The 26,531-nt window shown below is 41.9% G+C and overlaps 1 protein-coding gene across 2 annotated transcripts in view; it reads right to left on the minus strand.

Moving 5' to 3' along the window:
• The window catches only part of LOC122787701 (outer dynein arm-docking complex subunit 4-like), a 1,060,374-nt gene that overhangs the window by 488,547 nt on the left and 545,296 nt on the right, over positions 1 to 26,531 (minus strand). For both annotated transcript variants that reach the window (XM_044054554.1, XM_044054553.1), the window contains one exon: positions 12,678 to 12,764. In XM_044054554.1, coding sequence (XP_043910489.1) covers positions 12,678 to 12,764 — 87 coding nt within the window. The remainder of the gene's footprint in view (positions 1 to 12,677; positions 12,765 to 26,531) is intronic.

Consider the following 26,531-nt stretch of genomic DNA (forward strand, 5'->3'; position numbering starts at 1 on the left):
GCAGATCTGAGTGTTGCCATTGAGATTCTTGACATAGCTATAGAAAGCTTTGTGGTTGCCTTTAAAATCAGTGGTGATTTTGTTTTCGTAACTAGCTTTGGAGGATTTTATGAGGAATCTCAGCTTCTTACTAAGGCTGACCACGGAGTTCCTCCAATCATGGGATTTTACTCTTTTTTTCCAACAGCTTCTTTCTTCTGTTGTAAAGTTTGTTTATGGCAGGGGACCACAAGATTGGCTTCCTTTTTTTTGGAAGATAGCATCTTGGTTCTGTTAGGGATTGCATGATCAATGCATTTATATAAGTGCTTATACAGTGCATTTGTATAGGATTCAGCAGTTGTATCTCTATTGTCCATCAGCATGGGTGTCATGAAGTTTGCCATTTCTGTTTTAAGAGGTGTGAAGTTGGCTTTGAAGAATTTTTTTACGGTGGTTTCCCTAATGGGGGGGTGAGGGTGGGATGTGGATGTCTAGGGTGATTAGCTTGTGGTCGGATCTAACCAATGAGGAATTGACCTCTGGTGTGGCACACTGGTTGCCCATGTTGGTAAAGACCAGGTCTAGGATATTGTTGCCCCTGGTGGGGGTGAGGATAAGTTGATCTGGAATTTATGAATTCCAGAAAACGTTGAGCATAAGTGTTGGTACATGAGTAGTTTTCCCGGTTAATGGTGGGGTAGTTGAAATCGTCCATTATTAGGGTATTAGGTTGTACTGGGCGGCACAGTGGTGCAGCGGTTAACGTTGTCGCCTCACAGCAAGAGGTTCTCCGGTTCGATTCTCGGCTGGGGTGCCTTCTGTGTGGAGTTTGCATGTTCTCCCTGTGTTCGCGTGGGTTTCCTCCGGGTACTCCGGTTTCCTCCCACATTCCAAAGACATGCATCTGGAGCATTTCTCCCCGGGCCTCCGCAGAAAACAGGCTCTGTGGAACCTAGTCGGACATTCCCGGTCAACAAATGTTAAATAAATAAAGTAAAATAAAAATAAAATACTCTAATATTTTCCAATGTATCAAGAAATAAGGAGTAGGAATCCTGGGGCATGGTGGGGGGTCTGTAACAAGCTACAATTTGGATTGCGGTCTTGCCCAGAGTTAGTTGCACTTGGATAATCTCTGATGCATTATGCTGAGCAACTAGCCTGGAGGTGTGGATATCCTTACTGAATATGGACACACCTCTGCCTTTAGTGCTTCGGTCCAGGTTAGGTGGCCAAAATGTGTGGTATGAATTATAGCCTGGGAATGCAGGGGGGCTCTCTGGAGCCTTGAACCTGGTCTCTGTCTCTGCAGAGATGTCGATGTTCTCCATTTTAAAGAGTGCCTCGAGGGAGTGCATTTTGAGGTTTAGACTTCTAGCATTAAGTAGCATTACCCTCAGATTTTGCTTGCTTGTACCTGTTATGGTGGTGAATTTGTCATTTGAACCTTGCCTAAAAAAGGCACTATAGGGGTGGCAAGAGCCTTAGTCAGTATCCGGAATCCCAAGGGCGACAGGTGCAGGCCATCTCTGGCAAAGCATCGTGGTTTGTCGATCATGTCATCCCAGGCAGACAGATACTGGATCCCCTTAGAATGACACCAGAAGCTTAGCCAATTGCTGAAGTCAATCATTTTGTCCTTGTACTGTGGTATCATTCTGGGTGATGGCAGGATGCTAATCAGGGCTAGGATCATACCTGCCTGGGCTACAAGATCGGACATCTCCTCCATGTCTCTTTTCATGTAGTCCAGGGAGGTACATCTCAGGTCATTCACACCAGCATGGACAATGACAGAGTCATATTTGTACTTGTTGTGGAGTGGCATGAGTGAGTGTGTTATGTGGCGGATCCTGGCACCTGACAGGCAGATGACAGTAACTTTCTCCTTGTTTAACCTGGTAAGTGGAACATCAGTGTGCCTGACTATAGAGTCACCCATGACTAGAGTGTTGGGTACATTGTTATGCCTTATGGGCTGTGGCTGTGTGGCACACTGAGTTTGTGGGCTATGTGTCATTTGGGTTGGGTTGGGGGGGTGGAGGTTGCTTGAGTTTCAGCTTTGGAGGTCCCTGTTGCTTGGATAGATTTTTATTGAGAGCCTCTGCAAATGTTAGTGTGCGTTTTGTGTTTCTATGTGTGTGTGTTTTGGTGGTGTAGGTTTTGAGGGACTATGTGATGAATGTGGTGTGGTGCAAGTGTTTACCTTCTTCTACTGACTGTCTAGTCCAGTCTTGGGTGAAGAGAGCTTTGCTTCACGTTTGGCTATATAAGTGCATCTCTCACAGGTTGTAGTGTTGGGTGGTAGGAGGAGAGGGTTGTCTGTGTACATAAGGCAATTGCTACATTGCCCCAAGATGCCCAGATTCATCAGGTAGACAGGAGAAAACACCGGGAGCTGACCCTTCGACATGCCTGGATAGGTGCTTATTTATTAAGTACTAAAAACTGTTTTTCTCTAGACAAGTGAAGAAAGTTCAGTGCTGTAGTAATTTGTAGCTTATTTAGTGCTTACAATGAGTTCTGAACAAGTGCTGAGCTCAAAGAAACAGATTTGAGCGCTGAAACTAGAAAACTGGCTAGTTCTAAGAAACAAAACTAAGCTAGAAGGCTTCCCTCCAACACAGAAAGTCTTGGGGGCTCAGAAGCTTACAAACAGTCCTGGATACAGCAAATCTGTATTTGGACTAGACGACTTACAGGAAAGGCAGGAAACAAGCTTAGAAAATTTTTTTTTGTAAAGTGGAAAAGGGAAAGGAAGAGCAGGAACTAACTGGGTTGGCCTTTTCAAATGTTCTCACTGGATTAGGTAGAATGAGGTAATGACACTAGACTGGGAGGAATGTCCCAGATCAAATTTACAGTAGGGGCGGGCAACTGCAAAGCCACCAAGTATAAAAACAGGATACCAATAGGGAGGGAGGGTAGGAAACAAAAATTAGAACAAACACATCCAACCAGATGCTTAACAATTGTAGAAAATTTCTAGTTAATACCTCACACGCAGTGAAACTAGCTAGAAAAGTATATGCAGACAATAAAAGTGCTATAAATAATTTGTAAAAATAAGCAAAAAAAAAAGGATACTTAATGTTATATATTACAGATTAGTTGGCTCAGAGCCCTTCTTCCAATTAGCTCAGTGGGAAATGGCAGCAACACTCACAAGTTAACTTCTTAAGTAACAAAGTTGAAACCTAAAACAACTTTAAAAAAAAGCTTGAAAGAACCAATGAGTTGCTTACTCCAAGCCGTAATCCAGGCAACCCCAATCAGCCAATGACCACAAACAATTCACTCTCACTGAAATGCTATACTGGCTTTGGCTATACTACGATGGCCTGGAACGTGCTCAGACACACAGTCTCTACTAACAAACAACTAGGCCCAAAACACAAGTCTGAATATAGACAATGCTACACTACCCACACTACTTAGGTACAGAAATAACTGCAGAAATGTTTAAACAGAAAGGATCAAGGAGACTCTAGAGAATGCTTTTAACTGCAAACAAGTTAAATGATACACTCCTTAGCAGGAAATCAGAACAAACAAATCCAACCAGATGCTTAACAAATGTAGAAAATTTCTAGTTAATACCTCACACACAGTGAAACTAGCTAGAAAAGTATGTACAGACAATAAAAGTGCTATAAATAACTCGTAAAAATAAGCAAAAAAAAAGCAGGATACTTAATGTTATATATCACAAATTAGTTGGCTCAGAGCCCTTCCTCCGATTAGCTCAGTGTGAAATGGCCAGTCCCCAAATGGGTTAATCAAGGGTGAATAGGATGTCTGTGGTAAAATTATCGCCTGAGGCTCCTTTGGTACTGACTGACCTTTTGATACCGAAGGTAGAGTTGTTTTGCATCTATACTGGTGCTGAAGAGGTCGGTGTAGAGGGAAGAGTATACCTTCCAGTGGTGTCAAAGAGACTGTTGGTACCGTAGGAGACTTAGCCAATTTTGAAGGTGGTTCCAAGGAAGCTGTTGGAACCAAATGAGAGTGCTTTTTAGGTTTTGAAGAGGAAGATGACGAGGAAGAGGAACTGGCTTCTGTTTTGGAACCAGAAATGGCCTCTTCAAAATTAGATTTCAAAAGTCCTTTAAGAATAAGCTTTTTTTTGCGCTCTATCAGGGTTCTAAGCACTGAGCATGTCACAGATGGCACAATTTTTCTGAAGATGGACAGCACCAAGACAATACACACAAAAGGTGTACCCATCTGAATTTGACACTTTTTAAAACCAGAGGTTACTTTAGAGGGTTTTTTAGCCATAAAGAAAAACTAAGGCCACCTGAGACACACAAAAAAAAACACATGCTGTGACAGACAGACTAAAAGAGAAAGATTTTTTTTAAATAGAAGAAAGGAAAGGGAAAGGAGGAAAATACCAATAATGGTAAACAAGGTTACCCGAAGGTAAAAGGGAGGGATAAGTACCAACGATGGTACTTCAGAGTACCTAACAGTAAGGGAGAAGGAAAAACACACTCATGCACACACCTAGGAAAAACTAGAGGAGCAGGTAAACAAAGCAGAAGCAAGGAACAGAATTTAAAAGTTAGATAATAATAAAAAAAAAAAAAAAAAACTTACAGCTATAAGAAACACCAAAGCTCGAGAGGTGGAATGAACGTGTCTGGCACTACGAAGTCAAGGATTATGTGAAGCTTGACAACATCAGATCATAAGTTAATAATTATATTTGCCTTTCTTTTCTGCATCTGTCTTGTCTGTTACATCACAACAGCTACTAAGCACAGTAATAAAGTTAAGTCACGTATTCCAACTACAGAGCCATTAAGAGAACAATGGCATTTAAATGTGTCTTCTTAATTACAGATTGCCTGTATTGAAAACTTACTAACACCTACTTAACACGCCTTTCGACCCAAGCATAGTGCACACACAGCTCTTCTATCCTTTCTCAATACCATTTCTATGGCCAGAGATAACAACACATTTGTCTCCTGTATTTTCCTCAACCTCTCAAAGGCCTTTAACACAGTCTCCCACTCACTACTAATTAACAAGCTATCTAACCTTAACTTCTCCCCTGATACTGTGGTATGGTTTGAAAGCTATCTCAAAGACAGATTCCAGTCTGTTAGATTGGAAACTGCCTTATCTTCTCCTCTACAAATAAAAATGGGTGTCCCTCAAGGATCAATTTTAGGACCAATTCAATATCTTCACAAACTTACTCTACACCTCCTGCCAACTCTCCTCCATAATACAATATGCTGATGACTCTACTGTTTTAACTATAACTAACTCTCACTCAGAACTCATAACAGCAACCCTGTCATCACTATACTCTGTAGAAACATGGCTCTCCAATAACCAACTCATACTTAACACTAAAAAACAAAACTCCTTCTCTTCATACCTAAATTAGCAAATCAAATTAAGACCTCCTTTACCATCCATTCACTCAATAACACCCCAATCATACCTGAATCAAGCTCAAAACTGCTAGACATCACTATTGATGACCAGCTCAAATTTGATCTCCACATAAATAACTGCATCAGGAAAACCCACCAGAAGCTAGGACTGCTTTACAGAAACAACAAATTCCTTACTCAGGAATCACGGATAGCCCTCACCAGTTACCTTGTGCCTCCATGTTTACTGCAGTACCAAATCACTTTCGTGTTGTCCATAACCACAACAAGAGGACACGAAGTCCATAGGTAGTAAAGGACTTTCAAGGCATGGGTCATCACTAATATTACCTTGATACTGCTCTGCTTCCATGCATCCCTGGGACTTCAAGTGGTCCGCATTTGCAGTCCCATTGACACAGCTCCCCAAATGAAGTTGAACAAATTTGTCTGGACAGATTGTGTCAGAACAGGTAGGAAGAAGGGAAGTCTTGGACTGATACTCAACTGTATTCTCAACCACTGTAACTCACCTGATGAAGGGCAGCACCAGCACCTAGGTTTCCAGAGATATCATTGAATTTTCCTCATGTGGAGATGAGCCAGTGGTATCATGAGAATCATGGATGCCATCAGTCCTATAATTTTTAGGAATTTTCCTGCCAAGGCGACATTCCTCCTGGAGAATTCCTGAAGCATTGCCTGGTAGGACAGGACCTTGTCTTCAGGAAGAAAGGCTATTCTTTTGTCAATGGTGATTAAGCCACCCAAGAATACGAGTCTTTGTAAGTGTGTCAGGCATGACTGCTGAAGGTTCAACTTGAACTATAGCTGGGAAAGTAAGGCTGAGACCTTCTCTAGTGATTCCCAACACCTGGATGCAGACTCTGCACAGATCAGCAGGTCATACAAATAAAGAAAAATGTGAATGCTAACAGTCTGGCAGTGGGCCACTAACAGAGCAAGGCATGATTTAAACACTTGAGTTACAGTACATAGCCCAATGGGCAATACAGAGAACTGATAGTGTGAACAAAATTTAACAAATCTCAGATATCTCCTGAAGTGATAAGAAATGGGGATATGATGATATGCATCCTTCAAGTGCAGGGTCGCCATGAAACAGTGATTTGGCAGAAGAGGAAGCACTGTTTGCAGACTGAGCATCTTGAACTTGGGGACCTTGGTAAAAATATTCAGAAAGGACAGGTCCAGCACCAATTTCCACAATAGCTCTTTTCTGGGGACCAGGTACATTCTAGAGTATAAACCTTTCATTCTTCCAGAAGGACGAACCAGTTCTATGACCTCTGTTTACAGCATTTGCCAAGTCTGATATGGTGGATGAGGAATAGCCTCCCCCCTCCTGGACAGATGCAGCTGTTCCTTCCACTGCCATCTATAAATTCTAACAGTGTTGAGCACTCATTTGTCAGAAACCAGTGAAAGCAGCCTTGTTAAGAGAGAAGTTTTGCGATTGGCAACCTGGAGGGGGATTTGAGAATGACAGGTGCCAAGCCTCTGCAAAACCAAGGTTGTGGGTGGTATATTTTTTGGGGGGGGTATTCTTTTTGAGAAAGGAGCCCCTCTTGTTAGGTTTGGCAGAGTTCTCATTCTACCATTTCCTTTTGGTGGTTTGCTTCTTGCTTGGCTGAGACTTCTGTATGTTGGACTGCTGAAAATTATCTTACTTATTGGAAGAAAACTTGGAAATATAAAACATTTTAAACACCACTTGCAGCAGTTTACCTCTCTCATCACAGAGTTTAATGAGCTGATTAGCTGCTGTACCAAACACACAATTAGCATCAAGCGAAGCATACAAAATCTCATTGTTTAACTCAGCAGAAAAGTTTCAGTAGTACAACCAGACATACCTCTTTACCACAATTGACATTGCTAGTTTTCTCGAAACAGTATTGCCCCCATCCAAGGCACATTTCAAAGCATGTTCAGACACTTGAGAAACATTGGAAACAACTACTTTCACATAGTCTTTCTGCTCTGCAGGCAGCAATGCAGTGAACTCATCTAAACTATATGTATATCTCAACATAAACTTCCACATAAAACACTGGTAATTAAACACCTTATAAATTTCAGTGCTGGACTGCACCACCTTCTTTCCCTGAGATTCTAGCCACTCGATGAGTTTATCTTCAGGAAATAGGTTTGCTGAAGACATAGTCTTTTTATTGGAGAAGGTCACTTGGTACACAGAAGCAGGGTCAGCAGATATGGATGCTTGGAGGCCAGGCATGGTTGAGCACACCCTGAATTTCTTAAACACTTTTTATGAAGAAACTCATTCAGCAGAGGAGGACTGCAAGCCTTCTTTAAAAATATCTTCCAATGCTGGGACCAAAGGAAGGAAGGTTGCCATATCCAGCTCCTCATCCTCCAAAAGATCATACCCTACTGATCTTGAGGGCAGCTGGAGATTTGGGAAAAAGAAAACATCTATTTGGGTTTCTGAATCTCTTCATCCTCAGAGGGAGCTGATTGATAAGACTCTGACACTTCCAAAACCTCAGATTTCTAATCCCTTTGAAAATCAGGATCCTTGGGTAGTTGAACTGGGGATGGGAATGCCAGAGTTACTTATAACCCTAGATTGCACCCCATAATCAATGACCTGAATAATGGATTTAGCCAAAGACGCCAGGCCAGGTGAAAACATTGTCAGATATTGTTGCCGTGCAAAGCAGTGGATCTTCTGGCACTTTTTTGCACGCACTACACTATTGGGAGAACCCCCCCCCCCAGGGGAGATATGTCAACACTAGCAAAAATTTTCTGCACACCTGACTTCCCCTGCGCATAAAGAGTTTGTTTCTACTTTACCTGAGCCAGTCATAATGGTACAGCCCCGCAGGAAGTGTTTGACCCTCATATCACGCACAGTTGCGGTATTAACACCACACCAGGGAACATGGAGGCAAAGGAAGGCAAGTGGTCTGATAGCCTGCCCAAGGTTACTGCGGAGTCACAATCCATGGGCTGAGGCATATTTCTTGATTTACTTCTGTGTTTTTAGGTGGGGGACACGGTATACAAGCCCATCATGTAAAGGCACAAACAAATAGCCAGAACTAAACTAAAGGATAGCTGTATGACCAGCCCAGTAGAAAAATGGACATATCTCATTATTCTCCTTCTAAACAGCAATCTGAAGTGTATTCTGTAGGGATACTATACTAAACACTGTACTGAATAAAAATACAGTAGTTTCAATAACACAGTTCAAAGCACAGAATGCATGTCATGGAAGTCTCCCAATTTTAATAAAAAGCTGGTTTCAGCCCCAACTGATTAGAAACTGCATACAGTAGCTTTAGGCAAGAAAAAAATCCTCTGATGAAGTTTTATTATTGAATAAAACGAAAGCGCTTATCTACAAGTTTTGGATTGCTGGAGCTGGTTTGTCAGAATCTCTGCAGCCTTGTGTGTATGGTTTTATAGATGGTATTCCTGTGGAAGTTTGGAAGCTAGGAGAGAAAAAAACTGATAAAGATCTGGAAGGTTTTGTTTAACAGTATTTTAAGAGGAGAAGCACCAACATCCTGGAAGAAAGTGGTGGTGTCTGTAATATTTAAAGAGGGTAAAGACCCATCAGATCCAGCTTCATATAAGCTTATTTGAATTCTAAACCATAATTACAAAGTGTTTATGTATATAATAGCTAAAATAATGGCAAAGGTGATGCCATAATTTATATATATGGATCAATGTGGTTTTGTGGAAGGGGGGCAAACATTTGACAGCATTAACAGAACAATGATGATCCGGAGGGAAGCAGAATGCAAGAAAATACCACTGTTGTTAGTGGGTCATGATGCAGAAAAAGCATTCAACAGAGTAAGGTGGGATTTTATGAGCAGGGCAATGGAAGCATTTGCATTCCTCGATTAAATTATAAGGCTGATAAGAGGGATATATGAGAGATCAGAGGGGAAAATTAAAGTAGGTGGGTTCCTCTCTGATAAGTTCTGTTTGAGCAGAGAAACCAGGCAGGGGTGTTCTCTTTCACCTTTGTTATTTGCATTATATTTAGAACCATTGGCAAATAAAATAAGGGGCTCAAAAATTCAAGGATATAATTGGCATGGTAGCCAAGAAAAGATGGCTTTATTTGCAGATGATAATTGTTTTATAGCTGGCAAGACTAGAAAAGAACATCTCAGTACTGTGGAACATTTTTAGACAGTTTCAAGTCTTTTCGGGGTAAAAAATTAATGAAGCAAAAACAAAGACAATAGCAGTAAAATATGTACCCACACATGAATTGGTTCAGCAAGATCAATGTTTATGGGGACATGATTAACTGAAGTATTTAGGAGTATGAATTAAAAAAGGAATATGTTATGGCAACTAAGGAAATGTGGGAAGAGACTATACAAAATATAATACAAAAACTGGGAAAACTGGAAGCTCTGTTTTATGGATGTGAATAGTAAGGTACAAGCATTTAGAATGTGCTTACTTCCTTTAGTTTCATACACAGGTCAGGCATATTTTATCAACTACAGGAGAAGTTGTGCATAGCAAATAATAAAGAGCTCAAGGATTTTATCTGGGAGGGGTAGCCAGCAAGGGTCAAGTGATATAAGCTCATTCTTCCAATAGAACAAGTTGGTTTGGTATTATCTGGTTTGAAGGGGTATTTCAGAGCTACACAGTTAAGGCTCTGATGCATAGCACAAGCAAAAAGCTATAATTCAAAGTGGAAAGGTATGATGATGAAACAGGGGAAGCTCAAGAAACAAGGAGCAACTGGGATTTTGGATGCAGATCTTTAAGGAGAATAATAATAATAATCATAATCACAAAGAATATTACATTCATAAAGTAGCAGAAAGCATTCTAAGAACTAAGCCAACACTGGAATGGAGAAAGGAAATTATATATATAAGGGTGAATGGAATTAGAGATAATAGTAAAGAGGGGGCTGAAATTTACTGGAGAAAATTAGCAAAGGAACTAATGTATTGGGAGGAAATAATTAGACAGGGAAAGGTAACAGAATGGGAAGAGGCCAGGAATTTATTTGGACTGCAGGCTAGAGATTCCCTTCCCTATCAAGGATTGATATCAGAGTGTAGGCAAGGAGAAAGAAACAGGGGGATCCTGAGTGAAAGACCAGCACTGGTAGAGTTTTTAGTAGAATCTAGAACAGAATCTGCTGTTAAAAAAGGGATAATTAGTAGAGCATATATAATATTGCATAATAACTATAAGAATCAATCAGAAGAGGTCAGAATGGATTGGAAAGAGAGATTGGATATACAATTCACAAAGAAACAATGGGGTATATGCATGTCCCTAAATATGCAACAAAGTCTAGATGATTTAGAATCTTTGCTTGCAAGTGTTTACACAGGTATTTCTATACCCCAAGTAGACTCCAAAGTATTTTCCTCGGGTAGATAGCAAATGGTGGAGGTGTGATGGGGAAGAAAGAGGTAACTGGGAATATATTTTCTGGGAGTATAATGTGCCGGCAGACTTTAAAAATTCCCTGCAAGACTACTCTATCAGAAATACTGGGTAAGCAAATTGGTATAACTACGGAAATTATTTTTTGAGCTATGATGCAGAATCAGAATTGCCTAGACATAGTAGGGCTTTGCAGAGTCTAATTATGATAGCTGCCAAAAAAACAATTACTAGAAAATGGAAATCAAAGTTTAAACCAACTGTACTAGAAGTATGATTACAATAACAGAGAAAAAAAAACAATTAGAAATGGGATCTTTAGAAAAGTTTAGGAGCAAATTACATAGAAAAAATGGGAATTGTGGGAACAATACATGCAGAATAACATTTTGGAGGAGGAATGAGGTTTAAAAGAAGGCAGGATTTGAATGAACAATGTATTGTTTGACTGACAATTACTGGAGAGATTATAAGTGATTTATAATGTTTGCAACTAAAAAATATGTAATATGATTTGTTTTCACTTATATAAATGTATGATTGCCTATGTCTTAAGTGATAATTTAATAAAGATGTTTCTAGTTTTAAAAAAATAAAAAATTAAATGTGAAAAATCTGTTAGGGGCAAATCCTCCCCTACCCATGTAGGGTATGCTCCCTTCATATCCCAACCTGCAATAATCAAACTGGCAAAAGAGACATTTTCCCCAATGCGGTGATCCCTTTCACAGACCCCAAAATTATACCAGCTGTGCAAACCTTGCTTTTTGCACAATTGATAAATGAGGATCAGGACTAGACCTTGTGATCAAGTGGTCCTTGTAGGGTGAGCCACATCCAAAGAATAATTTGGGCAGCTCTAAGTCTTACTGTCACAGTGCTAAATTACTTAAGATGGGCAACAGTGCACTTTATTAATGCACCAAAGTTTTTCAAGATTCAGGAACTCAAGTCACATCTCCAGCCCACACCTGCAGCATAGCAGCTTGCAGACTTGATGTTATGTCATAGTGAAAGTACTTATCTGTGGGTAACTCTTGCCAGCCTGCAGTAATAAATATCCATAAGCTGATACTCAGATCTTTACAGTAATGGGACAGCTCTGATGTAGGGTGAGCTAGGAAGCAAACAAACAGTCCACAGTAAACTATCTCAATTCACTGACTCCTCAAAACATCCAGGCTTATATCTCAGCTATTCCATCCATAGATTGAAATTAAATTGTAGCACATGTACTCAATTTTGCCAATTTATGAGCAAATTAAATAGAATAAAAAACACAGTAAAAACACTGATTTTTCTTCCCCCTGCAACCTCCGCCCCTGTTACTCTGTTATTCTAGCTCTGAGGTTACTGCACCTTGCAGGAAACAGAATCATCGACAATGAAAAATATGTCTGTGCCCTTTCTCTCTCTCTCTCTCTCTGGTAGAATACTTAGGACATTGCTCCTATGTGAAGTAAGCAACAGCATATAAGCAACTGCTTCCTCAAGAAGCTTTCTGGGACACAAGCAATGGTGATATCAGCAATTAACTGTAAGCTGATATATATCAATTTTGAGAACTAAGAAGGCCGAAAGAATAGTATAAACACATTAAATAATGAAAATAAAAAATGTAAGCTATTAAAGTTAGCTGAGAATAAAACTAGATACATTATGCAGTGGAAAAATGTTCCTTTTCCTAACTAAGCATATGACTTGGCTTGAAGACAGTTTTATAAACAATAATGTGAAACAGTTTCATAATACCAACTTATTTATTTTGCTTTTTAGCATGATTCATATTTCACATATTTCTCCTTACAGTATTACATTACTGGGCAGAACATACACATTATGCACTTAATCACTAGTCTGACTTACACTTCTATTGCTTTACGGAATTCACCAATCCGTGCATAAACTCTTCCAATGTTGTCCAGTGCTCTTGATTTTGCATCTTGTAAATCACTGTGGGGAAAAAAGAAAGGATTATTTATTTAAATTTTGGGTAACTAGGTGATTGGACTGGCCACAACGATAATTTTTACCACAACAAAAGTACTAGAAATAAATACAACACACATGTAAACACATCCAAGTGATATAAATCATGAAAAGGAGGAGGCGACACATATATGATTCACACAATCTTTCTGTGCAGTCAAAAGGGAAAAATGAGAAATAAATGCAAGATTTTATTCAACACATAATAATGACTACGATCTAACATAAATTTATGCAAGGCAGTAGTCATTTAGCAAACTTACAGTTACAGTTTATACAGGCAAAGCTTATATAACAGAAATTAATGTCCTGGTTGATAGCACAGCTACATGAGGAATGGTCTAATAGGAACACTCTCAATCCTGATCTAAAGCAGCAAGTAGCATGGATTCACAGATGTCTGCAGATAAAGTATTCCAAAGGGGCATGTTGTCTGGGATGGAGAAGGCACGGTTAGCTATGGTCAGGGGGCTTCTGAGTATGGATAAAGTGTATGGGCTACTGCAACATACAGTGTATGATAGGGCACTAAACAGATGAGCCTATAGATGGCAGCAGGACAGAAGTCCATTTTTTAAATGTGAAACTCGTACTCCGCAGAGCCCATTTTTCTGAAGGCCTGGTGAGAGAAGTTCCATGAGAAAAGTAAAATACACAAATTCCAGAAATGTTTTTAATTTTTATAAATGTTGCTACATTACACGGCATAAAGGGAAGAAGTTGTGACTATGACCCAGATGACCTATGCACTATTAGCAGCTCAGGGGCTGTATAAACCAATACAAAAGAACAGGAATGGCAATATGATAAGCCTGTTTATTTTCCTTATGGAGGAGAAGATGGGAACAAGTTGTTGACGATGCTCACCATTGCCTGTATCCGGTACACAATGGGAGTACAGGGGATTGGAAACTGCCAGGCAGGTATGTGGATGGTGATCAAGTAGGTTTTATTTCACTCTGATGGAAGGGTGTTCCCTTTACAGCACACTATTGCTTCAACCAGCCAGCCACAGTATGATGATCCTTATGGCTGTCAGCTCTACTGCTGTTCATGGTCCCATTCATGGTACAACAGTCATGACATAGCCAAAAGATTCATTCTATCTGGAGAGAAGACACCCACCAAGCAAAGGATTATGTGAAATTATGCCCCAATAAAGGTAGCACTGCTGTAAAGATAGCACTACAGGAAAGGGGTAGGATCTGTAGTTAGCAGTGGCTACAATATAAACTGTCGTCATATGGGGCAGGGTAATGGACTGCGTCTCTATCCCCGTCCCCGACAAACACACACACACCATACAAATTTCCAATCCAAAAGTCTTGGAAAATAAAATCAAGTCACTTGCAAAAAACAAATATTTCACATAAACTCAAGTCTCTTTCTCTCTCTAGCAGAAATATCCTGCCTCTCCAGTTAGCAGAAATCAACAATCTTGTTCACAAATCTCTCCCATAGAAAAGATGCTGACCCATATAAGGAAACAAATGTCCTGCACTGTGCTTCTAACATGACACATGGTAAACAGACTGAAAGGTTGCTTATAGAGCAGTGGAGGAGGCTGAGACAGTGTGATGGAGGGCTGATGCTGAAAATAGACTAAAAGTTTTCAGTGGAGTGGGCTGAGGCAGAGTGGAAGGCAGCAGTGGAGAGGTTAATCAGATTTTGTTTAAGGACAGGCCCTCCAGCCAGCATTGGGACCTAGAGAGCTGTCTATGACATCTTGTGCAGGATCCATCCCCAAGTGGTCTAGCCAGACAAGTCAGGGTGGCTAAGCAAAGTAGTGTTGCGGGGACTGTAAAAAATTGCAAATGTAGACAGTAAAGCCACAAACAAAGCAAATTATTGGTAAAAAGAAGTTATGTCTTACCATAATGTTCCATCTGTGTTGTTGATCTTTGTTCATTCATTATGATGGGTTATCAGTTCCGTCCTCGGAACTGAGCCGGCCTTATACCAAGCTCACATCAGCCAACAAATGTATGTTGGCAAGGCAAATATGTGTCTCAAAAGATTCCCATCCTCTGAAACAGGCTCCCAATCCATGTGAAGCAGAATCCATTCCTAACCCTGTTTAAGCATAACCTTGACCAATAGATGGGAAATCAGAAATTCATCCCAGGTCTGGCTTCCATGTTTCTGATAGACAAAGCTAGACAGTAATGCCTAAACTAACATACACCCCCCCCTACCATGTAACCTCTAGAAACTTCTTAACTAACATACCCCCTCCTAATAAACACCTATGATATATAGCTACACAATTGGGTTTGGTTGTATGGCTAGGCTTATAAAGGCCCTGGTGGTCATTAGCCTAGTATATACCTATGAACCAGAGGGCAGAACATGAAATTGTGGGATACATTTGGGAATCTTGGCTAGGCTTATAAAGGCCCCGGTGGTTGTTAGCCTAGCATACACCTATGACCAATAAACTATAAAAACTCTTGAGCCAATATCCTACCCACAATGCTCTGCTCCCTGAACCTCAGATCGAGTTTGCAAGTTGATAGACAAAAGTAGAGGCTACCTCTGGTCATGACAGACCTACAAGAATGGAAGAAGAGCCATATGAAATCCACCAAGAACCTCCAGAGGGGGATGGAGGGTGGGGAATAATGAATGAACGACAACACAGATGGAACGTTATGGTAAGATATAACTTCTTTATCTGATGTTGTCAATCTTCGTTCATTCATTATGATGGGACAGAGTCCCCAGCTACCTATATCCCAAGTCGCAGCTGAGCAAATGTCATTGAGGGAAGCCCTAGCACTGAAAGCTGATGAAGTTGCCATTGATCTTGTAGAATGGGCTTTCGCTTTGTGAGGCAAGGTGATGTTCTTGTTGTAGATGAAGGTAATGCAATTTCTCAACCATGACGCTAATGTAACTTTAGAAACAGGACAATCTAGCCTTGGTCCAGAAAAGGCCAAATATAATTGGTCTGATTTACAGGTAGATTCTGTTCTGTCCAAATAAAAATGGATTTGCCTGTGAACATCTATGGAGTGCAGGCAATACCCTCCCTTGTTAGAATGATTAGGAAAAAATACTGGGAGGTCAATAGACTGGTTGATAGACCGTTCTGACACCACTTACGGTAAGGAGGAGGAATTAATTCTTAGTGAGACTCTATCCTTATGGAAAATAAGGTAGGGACGTTTGATGCATAAGGCTTGAAGTTTTGACAGACGTCTGGCCTATGTGATAGCAACCAGAAACAAGGTTTTCCAAGAGAGGTACTTTAAGTCACATGAAGATGAAGGTTCAAAGGTGGGTGCTGTTAGGGCTTGCAAAACCAAAGCCAGGTCCCAAGGTTGTACTGGTTCTCTAAAGGAAGGTTTTAGGTGAAAAACGCCCTTCAAGAACGTCTTACAGAGTTTGTGTGACATGAGTGAAGAGTCCTGGAAGCCAATGTGGAAATTAGAAATGGCAGCTAAATGAACATGAACAGTAGAGACTGATACCCCAGATTGAAAGAGATCTGATAAATAATCTAATACCACTGAAATTGGGGCTGACAAGGGGTCCAATTGTTTGTTCGATGCTCATAAGGTAAATCTTTTCCATTTGCTGAGACAGGTTAACCTGGTGGATGATTTATGAGATGCAATAAGAATATTGTGCACCGGGGAGGAGAGGTTATCCTGCCTGGCAATCATTGGAAGTGGAGAAACCAAGCTGTCAGCTTCAGGTTTGTTAGATTGGGGTGGTTCAGACCCTGTGGATGGGAGATCAACCTCTGAGTTGGATTGAGAATCCATGGTCGATCTAGCAAGTGAGGCCAAAGGAAGGGGAATGAAACTTGTCGAGGCCAATATGGTGCAATGAGGATCACTTTGCTCTTCAACTGCCGTGCTTTCTTCAAAAATTGGGGAATGAGGGGTACAGGAGGGTAAGCATAAAGCACACACAAGGGCCAAGCATGGACTAGAGCATCTCTCAGTGACTGTCCCCGAGGGGGGGGGGGTCAGGGCAAAGTAGTTGCTGCACTTGTAGTTGATTGGGGAGGCGAATAGATCGCAGCAAGGCTGGCCCCAATGCTTGAAAATTTTTGCCACTATCACAGGATTCAGAGACCACTCGTGAGGTTGTAGAATGCAACTGCTCAATTTGTCCACTATCATGTTGGAGCTCCCGGGAATGTGCATTGCAATTAGAAAGCGGTTGGAAGCTATCAACAATTGCCATATTCTCAAGCCCTCTTAGCATAAGAGGTAAGATCTGGTGCCCCCTTGCTTGTTGATGTACCAGACTACTGACATGTTGTCTGACTGGATTGCAATAGTCCCTGACAGAAGGATAGAGTGAAATGTTTGCAACGCTAGTAGCACTACCCTCAGTTCCAGGACACTGATATGCAAATGAGCCTCTGTCTCCGACCAGGTGCCTTGGACTGCATTTCCCTGACATAGCCCCCCCCCCCCCAATCAGGGAGGCGTCCGTGGTCACTGTGGCTTTTGGCTAATGGAGGATGAAGGGGCGAGACCATTGTTGGGGATTTTGAGACGTCCACCAGAGCAAGTCTTGCTTGAATCTCTTAGTTTCACTTATCTGAAAAGACAAAGGATGTTGAAGAGGGTACCACTGAGTGAGAAGTGGCCACTGAAGAAGTCTCATTTGGAACCTGGCCAGAGGAACAATGGTGATCAAGGCTGCCATCGACTCCAAGAGTTGGAGTACGGACTGAGAAGAAGATTTGTGGTGACAGATTAGCAGTTGAACCTGTTGTCTTATTCTTTGAAGTCTGTGCTCCGGAAGAGATGTGCAATTTCTACTGTCCAATAGAACTACCAAGAATTCTAAGCATTGTGCCGGGGTCATGTTGGACTTCTCCCAGTTTATAGTGATTCCCAGGTGCTGAGCTGTGAGAAGAGTATAATCCAGGGCTTCCTCCAGTAGACGCTTGGTGGGGGCAGTAAAGAGACAGTCGTCTAGGTATGGAAATGCCTAGAATCCTTGAAGTCTCAGGTGAGCGATAACCACTGCCATGCATTTGGTGAACACTCTGGGGACTGTAGAGAAACCAAAGGGCAGTGCTCAAAATTGGTAGTGACTGGCTCCTATGCAGAAGCGGAGGTATCTTCTTGAGCATTTGTTCACTTTTATATGGTAATATGCATCTTGAAGATCTATAGAGCACATCCAATTGTCTTCTTCCAAAAGAGGAAGGATAGACTTAACCGTGACCATCCGGAATTTCTCTGTTTTTACAAATTTGTTTAGTGTGCTGAGATCCAGACTCAGACTCCAGTCCCTTTTCTTTTTTGGCACCAAAAAGAATCTTGAGTAAAAACCAGATCCTATCTGGTCTGAGGGGACCGTTTGGATGACTCTTTTTTTGAAGCAGCTTTCGGATTTCATGTGCTGCTGCTTCCCTTTGACTGGATGAGACATCGGGTAAGTTTCTGGGTGAAGTGGGACAGAGATGGAAGGGAATGCGGTAACCTCTGGATATTATCCATTGTACCCAGGAATCAGTGGTTATGGTTCGCCAGGCAGTAGGGTACAAGGAAAAACGACCCCCGACCACTTCCAGAGGTTAGCAGTCGGGCAATGCTTCAGGAGCACTGGTAAGGTTACCCAGAGAAAGAATCTCTGGAACCGCGGTTTCGTGGACCTCCCCTTCCCCGAAAGGGGTGTCTTCCATTAGAGTTTCCTCCTCTACCCTTAAGGGAGAACTCGGCATATGGATCACGGAAAGAGCCATGTGATTTTCTGTGCCACATCTTCCCGCTCCTCTGATTTCTGGAGTAGAATCGTTGAGGGGTGGAGTGTCGGACACCAATGGCAGACAGGGTCTTACCATCTTGTTCACACCTTGCCAGCGTATCCTTAACCTTTAGGCCAAACAATGAAGAGGCCTTGATGGGGGCATTCATAAAGGAAGCCTTAAAGAAATCTGTAAAGTTGCAAAGGTGCACCCAGGCATGACGTTTCATGACTATGCCTGCACCTGCCGCTCTAGCTGCTCCTTCCGTTGCATGTGAAATGAGGTGCATGGAAGAATTGGATATAGATTCCAGGGTCACTATCTGAGAGGCTACCTTGTCGTGCACCTCATCAGAAACAGCTCCTGCCAAGGTTTCAGAGAATTGGTTGATAAAGTCCCTCTGGAGCCTCATAAAGTGTGCCAAGAAGTTCAAGAACCTTACAGCGAAGGTCAGTGAAGCAAACAAGTCTGTCTACCGCCTGTGACACCTTGTTGGGCAGATGGACAATCTGGCTCTCTTCTGTCAAGTTTTTTTGGTTGCAGCCCCCACCACCATGGCATCTACTGGAAGATCTTTGGACCAATGAGGATGTTCAGCAGGGGGAGATAAAATTTTGTCAGGCCTCCGAGGTATAGCTTCCAAAGTGTCAGGAGCCTTCCATGCACACTGGGTGATGAGCTGGACATGCTCATCAGCCGGTGGGGTAACCCAGGAGGTAGGGGGCTGGGCACAAAAGGCCTGCAAGAATACGGATTCCTCTGAGGAAGGGTTGGAGGACTTCCAGTCACCCCTCTGTCTTAGGATTTCGAGGATGTCACCAAAGGACACCTCATCAGAGGGTGACCGTGGGGAACCTTCCCTGTTATCAAATTCCATATCTTCGGTTAGAAACTCCTCAGTGGAGTCCATGTGCTTCCTCTTGCATGAAGCCTTGCAAGGGACTTCCTCAATGGGGAGCTCTGGGGAAGATTGCGAGGAGGGGATCTCCTGTGGGGGGGAGAAGCCTGAGGCCATTGTGCCTGGGGTCTGGTAGTTGTAGCTTGCGACAGTTATGGCACAGACAGGGGCAAGAACTCCGACAGGGATGTTTTGCCAGCAGAGGAAAGTGCTCTCTCCATGGCCTGGAAGGCCAGACTGCCCAAAGAGGGATGGGAGCCCGGAACCAAGCATGACAACCTCGGGACTGGGGTCACACCCCACTCCGATGAGCCGACCCCCAGACCAAGAGTATCAAGAGGGCTGTGGAGCATGAGGGGAGGAGGATTCCTGGAGGGTGCCATAAAAAAAAATTGGCGTCGAACCAAGAAAGCCTGCCCCCGTGGCACAGCCGCTAGCCTGAGAAGGGCCCAGTGCCCAGTGCACTGAGGACCACAAGGATAACTCCAGCTCCAAAGTGAGGTCCACTGTTGGTGTCAAAGGAGGGGAAGCTGCTGTCGGAGGAAGGGGCTTCAATGCTTCCCTGAAAGTTGAAGGAGGAATGTAAGATGGAATCTGTGGAGAAATGCAGTCACTTGCAAGAGGGAGCACATATTTAGATGGATTACCGAGTCCCCTGGCCCCAAGCAACTGATTGACAAGCTGCAACATATCCTGTTCTGCGAGGCTCCCAGTCGACCTCATTGAGAGACATGAAGGGGATTCTGGCCTGTCTAAAAAGGGGCTGTACTGACTTCCCACAAAAGGATCTAGAGAGTACTTAGTTCTGGTGAGTTTGTGCAATGTGGTTGAGGGTGTCTGCACCAAGGAGAATGGTGCTGAGGGTACCTGCGCCGACAAAGGTGGCGCCATAGGCATCGAGGGTGTCTGCACCATGAAGGGCGGTGTGGCAAATGCCTGCACCAGTAACGACAGTGCCGAATGTGACTGTCCTGAGCAGGTCAGTGCCAAAGGCATCTACACCATAGAGAGCAGTATCCCAGAAGTTGACTGCATCAGCAAGGACGGAGCCAAAGGAGTCAGCACCAATGGTGCCAAAGGAGACTGTACATCTAGAGATGGTGCCAAAAGTGTCTGCACCGATGGCAGTGGTGCTGAAAAAGGCTGTGACAATACTGTCTGAGCTGTGAGTGTCTGCACCGGGAACTCCGGTGTTGGTGGTGTTGAAGAAGACATAGCTGGTGTGTGAACAAATTGGGGCGATGCCGAGGCTGGGGCCGAAAGGACCACAGATGGCAGCGCCGGGCCCGAAGTTTTCACCTTTTTTGAGTTGACTCCTTGTGATCTCCAGAGGGAGACGAAGTAAGCAACCTCGAGGACAAAAAAGAAGAACGTCTTTTATGGGGTTCAGAAGGAGGGGGTGAGCCCCCCGACCCAGAGATAGCCTTGCAGAAAGGAGATTTAAGGAGGCCTTTTAGTATAAGTTTGTTCATCCTTTCATTCAGAGTCCTAGTCGAGAAATTTCTACAAATCCCACACGGCGGGGCGTCCACAGACAGGTGGGAAACATTCAGACAATAAACACACAAATCATGACCATCAGAAAGCGGTAACTTACGGACACATTCTGTACACTGTTTGAAATCCACACTACTTTTGTTATCCGACATTGTAATATCAAGGGAAAAACTATGATACTACTAAAAAGTTACGAAAGTACCCAGAAGGGTGAGAAAAGGAGAGAAAGAATTACCAACAATGGTAATGGAGAATTAAGAACAGAATATACTATAGGGAGAGAGTCTCAAAGTTGCAATAGGGTAAGAAGACAGAGATAGTGAAGAATTGAAAACTTTCTATACACTAATAATAGAAAAACTTCAAAAAATTAACCACAGCTGAGACAGAAGGCTTGACATGGCTGTACAGCAACCTGGCAAACGAGATCTGAGGTAACAGGGAGAAGAGCACTGTGGGTAGGAGCTTGGCTTGAGAGTTTTTGGCTGACGCGAGCTTGGTACAAGGCCAGCTCGGTTCCGAGGACAGAACTGATAACCCATCGTAAGAAATGAACAAAGATTAACAACATCAGATTATATATTAGAGTATCAGAGGCATTTTTTGCACTATAGAAAAAAATCAGTATAACACAATGGATACTGCATGACTGAAATATTCTAAGCAGAAATCTATAGTAATAAATTCATGAGAAAGGACATAAGAAAAACTAGTCAACAAGGTGGAAAAGTGGAGTGATACTACATGTGACCTCAGGTAACTGCTTAAGTGGATTAACATAACTTCAGGTGAGACCAAAGCTGCAACCACTGAACCAGTCAGAAAACAGATGGTTGAAGGGGCCTTCCTGAAAGTTGCGCTTAACGGGATATGACTTATACAGTGTGGAACTTGATTTCTGAGTTTAGAGGTTGTAACAGAATATATGAACCATCAAAACAGTTATGTGCCAACCAAAGTACTGTAAGGGACATGTTTATGGATTGCAGCTCACAAGATGCATGTGCTGGCAGTCAGTTACGTCACATTCCTGACTACTGACATTCTGGACAGTCATTGCCAGGAGTTTACAGTCGAAAGAAAATTTTAATGTGACAATAATCTTTTCAACTGAATAAGTAAACCAGTTTTTTGCTTTACTTCTTCAGTTAAAATTTTTTTTCCACATTTAAACTGCTTAATAATGGTACTTTATGCTGCAAATTCAGTACCACTATTAAGCTGCACGGTAACAAAATTATTGTTTGCAGAATGCCTTTCAAGCATGCTGTAGGCAGCCTGCCGAACTGGTGCTGCAGGAGTGAAGTTTTAAACAGTGCGATCAGCATTTATGAGTGAATTAATTAATAAGAAAAGAAAGTGAGTGTCAGTTGTTATGAAAGTGTAAGAGAGAGAATGAACTAACCTTAACTGGAGTATATTTAGCCACTGAGTGACCTCAAGCCATCACAGGGATTCCAGAGAAAAGCAGTGATGTTATAGAACTCTGGTCAGTAGCAAACTGACAACTTTGTTGCAGCACACTTTTAAGATATGAAACTTTAAAAGAATACAGGTTAGTTAGGATTAAAGCTGCAAATGACAGAGTTAGGAATGGAAGTGTTCTGGCCATAGAAAGTATAGCAGAGGCACCTGGGATTTGCTTGTTCTGTGTTTGGCAAAAGGAAGGAATTCCTGTCAGTTAAATGACAAAGCTGGAATAAGGGATATGCTATTCATCCGTAGTTTCCGGTAGATCTGCACTCAACAAAAGGAAGAAAAATGCACTTTTTCCTATAAAGGAGGAGGCTTCTGATTTTGCCAGTCAGAGGAATTAGAAGGGACCTTTTCATAACATATTAGGCAGCTGGACGAAAAGCAAGTGTGGAAGAGAAAGAAAAAGGAGTGACCCAATGGAGAGAACCAGTTGGAGGTTCTTATAATAGAAAAGGAACAGAAGAAAAGTGAAAAACATTCCTCTCTATGCCATTCAAAACATACATGAGTTTAAAAAAAATATGTCAGATGAGGTGAGCTCCCAGGTTCTGGGTAGTAGGCCTAAGAACACTGTTTGACTCTACCCTCTCTCAACCTGGATAACACCCCTCCTTAACTAAGTTGCAACAGACTGAAATAATGACAAGAACTAGATGTATTCATCCCATAATAAACCAGAATATAATTAGATTTAGTCTGTCTTTCCACCTTTTGCATGTTGTTTAGCCAAAGATCTGGAAAACATTTGAAGATCACAGAAACAGTCATCTGCTATATTTGCAGTAGCATAGAAGGAAACTCATTTTATTGACTCCATGCTATCTGATCTTTTACATTTTATAGGTTATAAACAGAACAAAGGCAGGGTATTATGCAGTTCTTGTGTTTAACATGCTTATAACTGCTAGCCTTCAGTGTTACTGAGGTGTCATCTATGGTTGGAGCGTATGCTACTACTTTACTGCTTTTAAGCCTTACTTTGGAACTGGAGACATTGTGAGCTCCTCTCATCTCTAAATGGTAATTTGTGGGGTAGGACTGAAGGTGCAGGGTTCACACACTCTTGGAGCCCAGCTAGCATATAGATTCATAGGTTCATAGATTAGTACTAGGCTAACTGCCCTTTTGGGCCATTTGAAGCCTAGCCAGTTATCCCATGTGAGAATCAAACCCTGAACCTTATGTCTTTAAGGTAAACACCTTAACCATTATGTCATCCTCCCACCCTTATGTCATCCTCCCACTTATGAAATAGATATGTAGTCTCACTGCAAAGCACTGTTTAGTGTACTGAAAAGTGTGTTCATTTTTTCTTTGTTTAAGGATTGGCTCCCCATTAAAGATAGGTTGGACAGTAATGAAGTGCCCATTTGTTTTTTAAACAGCTTTATTAAACTGTATACACCACACATATAAATTAGCAGAGAAGGGTAACTTGGATTATGGGAGAAGAAAGATACCCCAATCAGACATTATGACTTGCAAGTTCACATCTTTCTATACTCACAGCTTAGCAAAAGCTTAAAAAGCACAGTTAGGTAACCAGCCTAGTCGCATACAGAAATAAATCTAGACTGCAGCTCAGGTGACCCAAGTTTAATCAATGTCTTGGGCATGTGATAGTGCTGACAGGGAAAATGGACATACATATCCTATGCACAGGGCTCATTACAATATGGGCAGATTGTTCATGCCCTGATGGAGGCTGGGCCTTAGAATAATCACCAGGCTGGGTATGTTGATTGGCCAAGGAGGTGTAGCTTGTTCTTGGGCCTATTGTGGGCATGCACTCAGGGGCTATGCATCATTGCCTAGTCAGCATAATGGTGTTTCACTGGTACACTGGAGGGACAGGGCCAAGAAAAAGCCTAACACATGCAGAGAATTAACCTGCAAGCACCTACTTTGCTCCACTTCCAGGATCCCGCTAGCCAATTCTCCTTCCTGATTTGCTTGGCAGATTCGTCTAGGGAAAAGTACTTAATAATGTTGATGTCCATTTCTCCTTACCTCTCCACAAGTAGCGTGAAAACCTGGGCACAGTGTGATGATGTGAGGTAGTGCCAGCTATGCCAGGAGAGGTAGGGCAGTGGATGTTTAACATATGCCAGCATAACTAGCTGGAGCTGTGTAAAGAATTAGAAGTCATTTGTATATCAAACTGATTTGTACAGGTGCTTATGTTGAAAATGTAGTTGTAAAGTTGCTTGTGTTAAAAAATGTACCAACAGTGGGTCCTGCTGGACAGAAAAGAAATACACCTGTATATCAGACTGTATTGTAACTGTTGAACTGAATATATTGTAGCAGAGGATACTAGAAGAGAAGAAGTTAATCTCAGTCCAGCTAACTTTGAAAAATAGTCTGAAATTAAATTACCTGGTTTAGGCCATAAATGTTGCATCTTACAGTTCTGACTGCAGCCAGAGACAAAATGTCTGTGAAACCCAGGACCAGGAATCCAACTGTATTGTCCTTAGGGATGAACTAATTGCTACCCTGGAAGGGTGGAAAGTTTTTGAAATGGTTTTACAGCTTCCAGATGCTATAACACAACTTAGCAAAACTCAATGTGTGTGTATGGTAACACATATGTGCTAGATTTTGGTTCAGTTTCTAGTAAAGGGGGTAGTGTGGGAACCAAAAGGCAGATGCCCAGATGTATGTGATGTCATTCTGTAATCCAGGACTGAAATGTTTTAATACTAGATGAGACAGAAGTCTCAGGGCAGTCTGTTTTTTGAAACCTGACAAAGAAGGATCACTCACCCACATCATCTTGCCTTGCTTTAGTAAGTAACCAAGGAAGAGTAATCCTTTAGATCAGTCAGGAAAATTTTGTGAGATTAGTCAATAAGACGTTATGTACTCACCATAATGTTCTATGTTTGTTGTCAATCTCGCCTATATTCTTGCTGTTTGGGTTTGGAGCCGTTTTCGGCTCCGACTCGGCCGAATACTAAAGCTCGAGAGCTTCCACTGGCTTGAGGCTAACCCCCCATCCCATGATGCTCTGGGCCAAATCCCCAGATCTTGTCTGCAAGCGAAAGCAGACAATCACAGCAATTTTGTATATATATATATATATATATATATATATATATATATATATACATACAAAAATACACACACACACACACACACACACACATATATATATATATATATATATATATATATATATATATATATATATATATATGGTCCATATTAGAATATCGAAAGATGTAAACACCGAATGTTTAAATGTCGAACTGTATTCAGTGAAAGCTGAAAACAACGAACATACAGAACAGCGAATTTTTTCCTAGGGAAAAAATTTGCTGTTCCAGAACACCTACACACAACACAAGCACACCAAACAAACTGCAATCCACACACATACACCTAAAATCTTACACCTAACTCTACACTAAACTATACACACACCACTAACTATCCACTTACCTTAACCCAAACCTTAACCCTAAGGTCTGTCACTATCGCACACTCACCCAGGCCCTAACCCTAACTCACCTACCCCGCCCTAACACTCACGTCCAGACAATTGCACACTTACCTGACCTGCACCCTAATCCTAACTCACCTAACCCTCACATCCACACAATCGCACACATACCTAACCCCCGCCCTAACCCTAACTCACCTAACCCACCCTAACCCTCACATCCACATAATCGCACACATACCTAACCCGCACCCTAACCCTAACTAACCTAATCCACACTCAATCGCACACTTACCTGAACCCAACCCGTAACTTTCCACCACAGTGCTGAAAATACCGAAGCAACAGAAATGGACAACCGAATTCTTTCCCTAGGAAAAAATTTGGTTTTCTGTTGCTTCGATATTTTCAGCTTTCGCTGAATACAGTTCGACATTTAAACATTCGGTGTTTATATCTTTCGATATTCTAATATAGACCCATATATATATATATATATATATATATATATATATATATAAAAATACCTTATAAGGACAGGAACAGAGACTTTAAACCATCAAAAAACTATGTACATAGTATACAGTTATCCACCAATTCCTCCAGGAATAGAGGATGGGGGAAGGAGGGTGGGAAGCAAGAATATAGGTGAGATGGACAACAAACATAGAATGTTATGGTGAGTACATAACT

This window comes from Protopterus annectens, chromosome 13.part0, assembly GCF_019279795.1.
Source record: "Protopterus annectens isolate FY-2018-M chromosome 13.part0, PAN1.0, whole genome shotgun sequence".
Taxonomy (NCBI): domain Eukaryota; kingdom Metazoa; phylum Chordata; order Ceratodontiformes; family Protopteridae; genus Protopterus; species Protopterus annectens.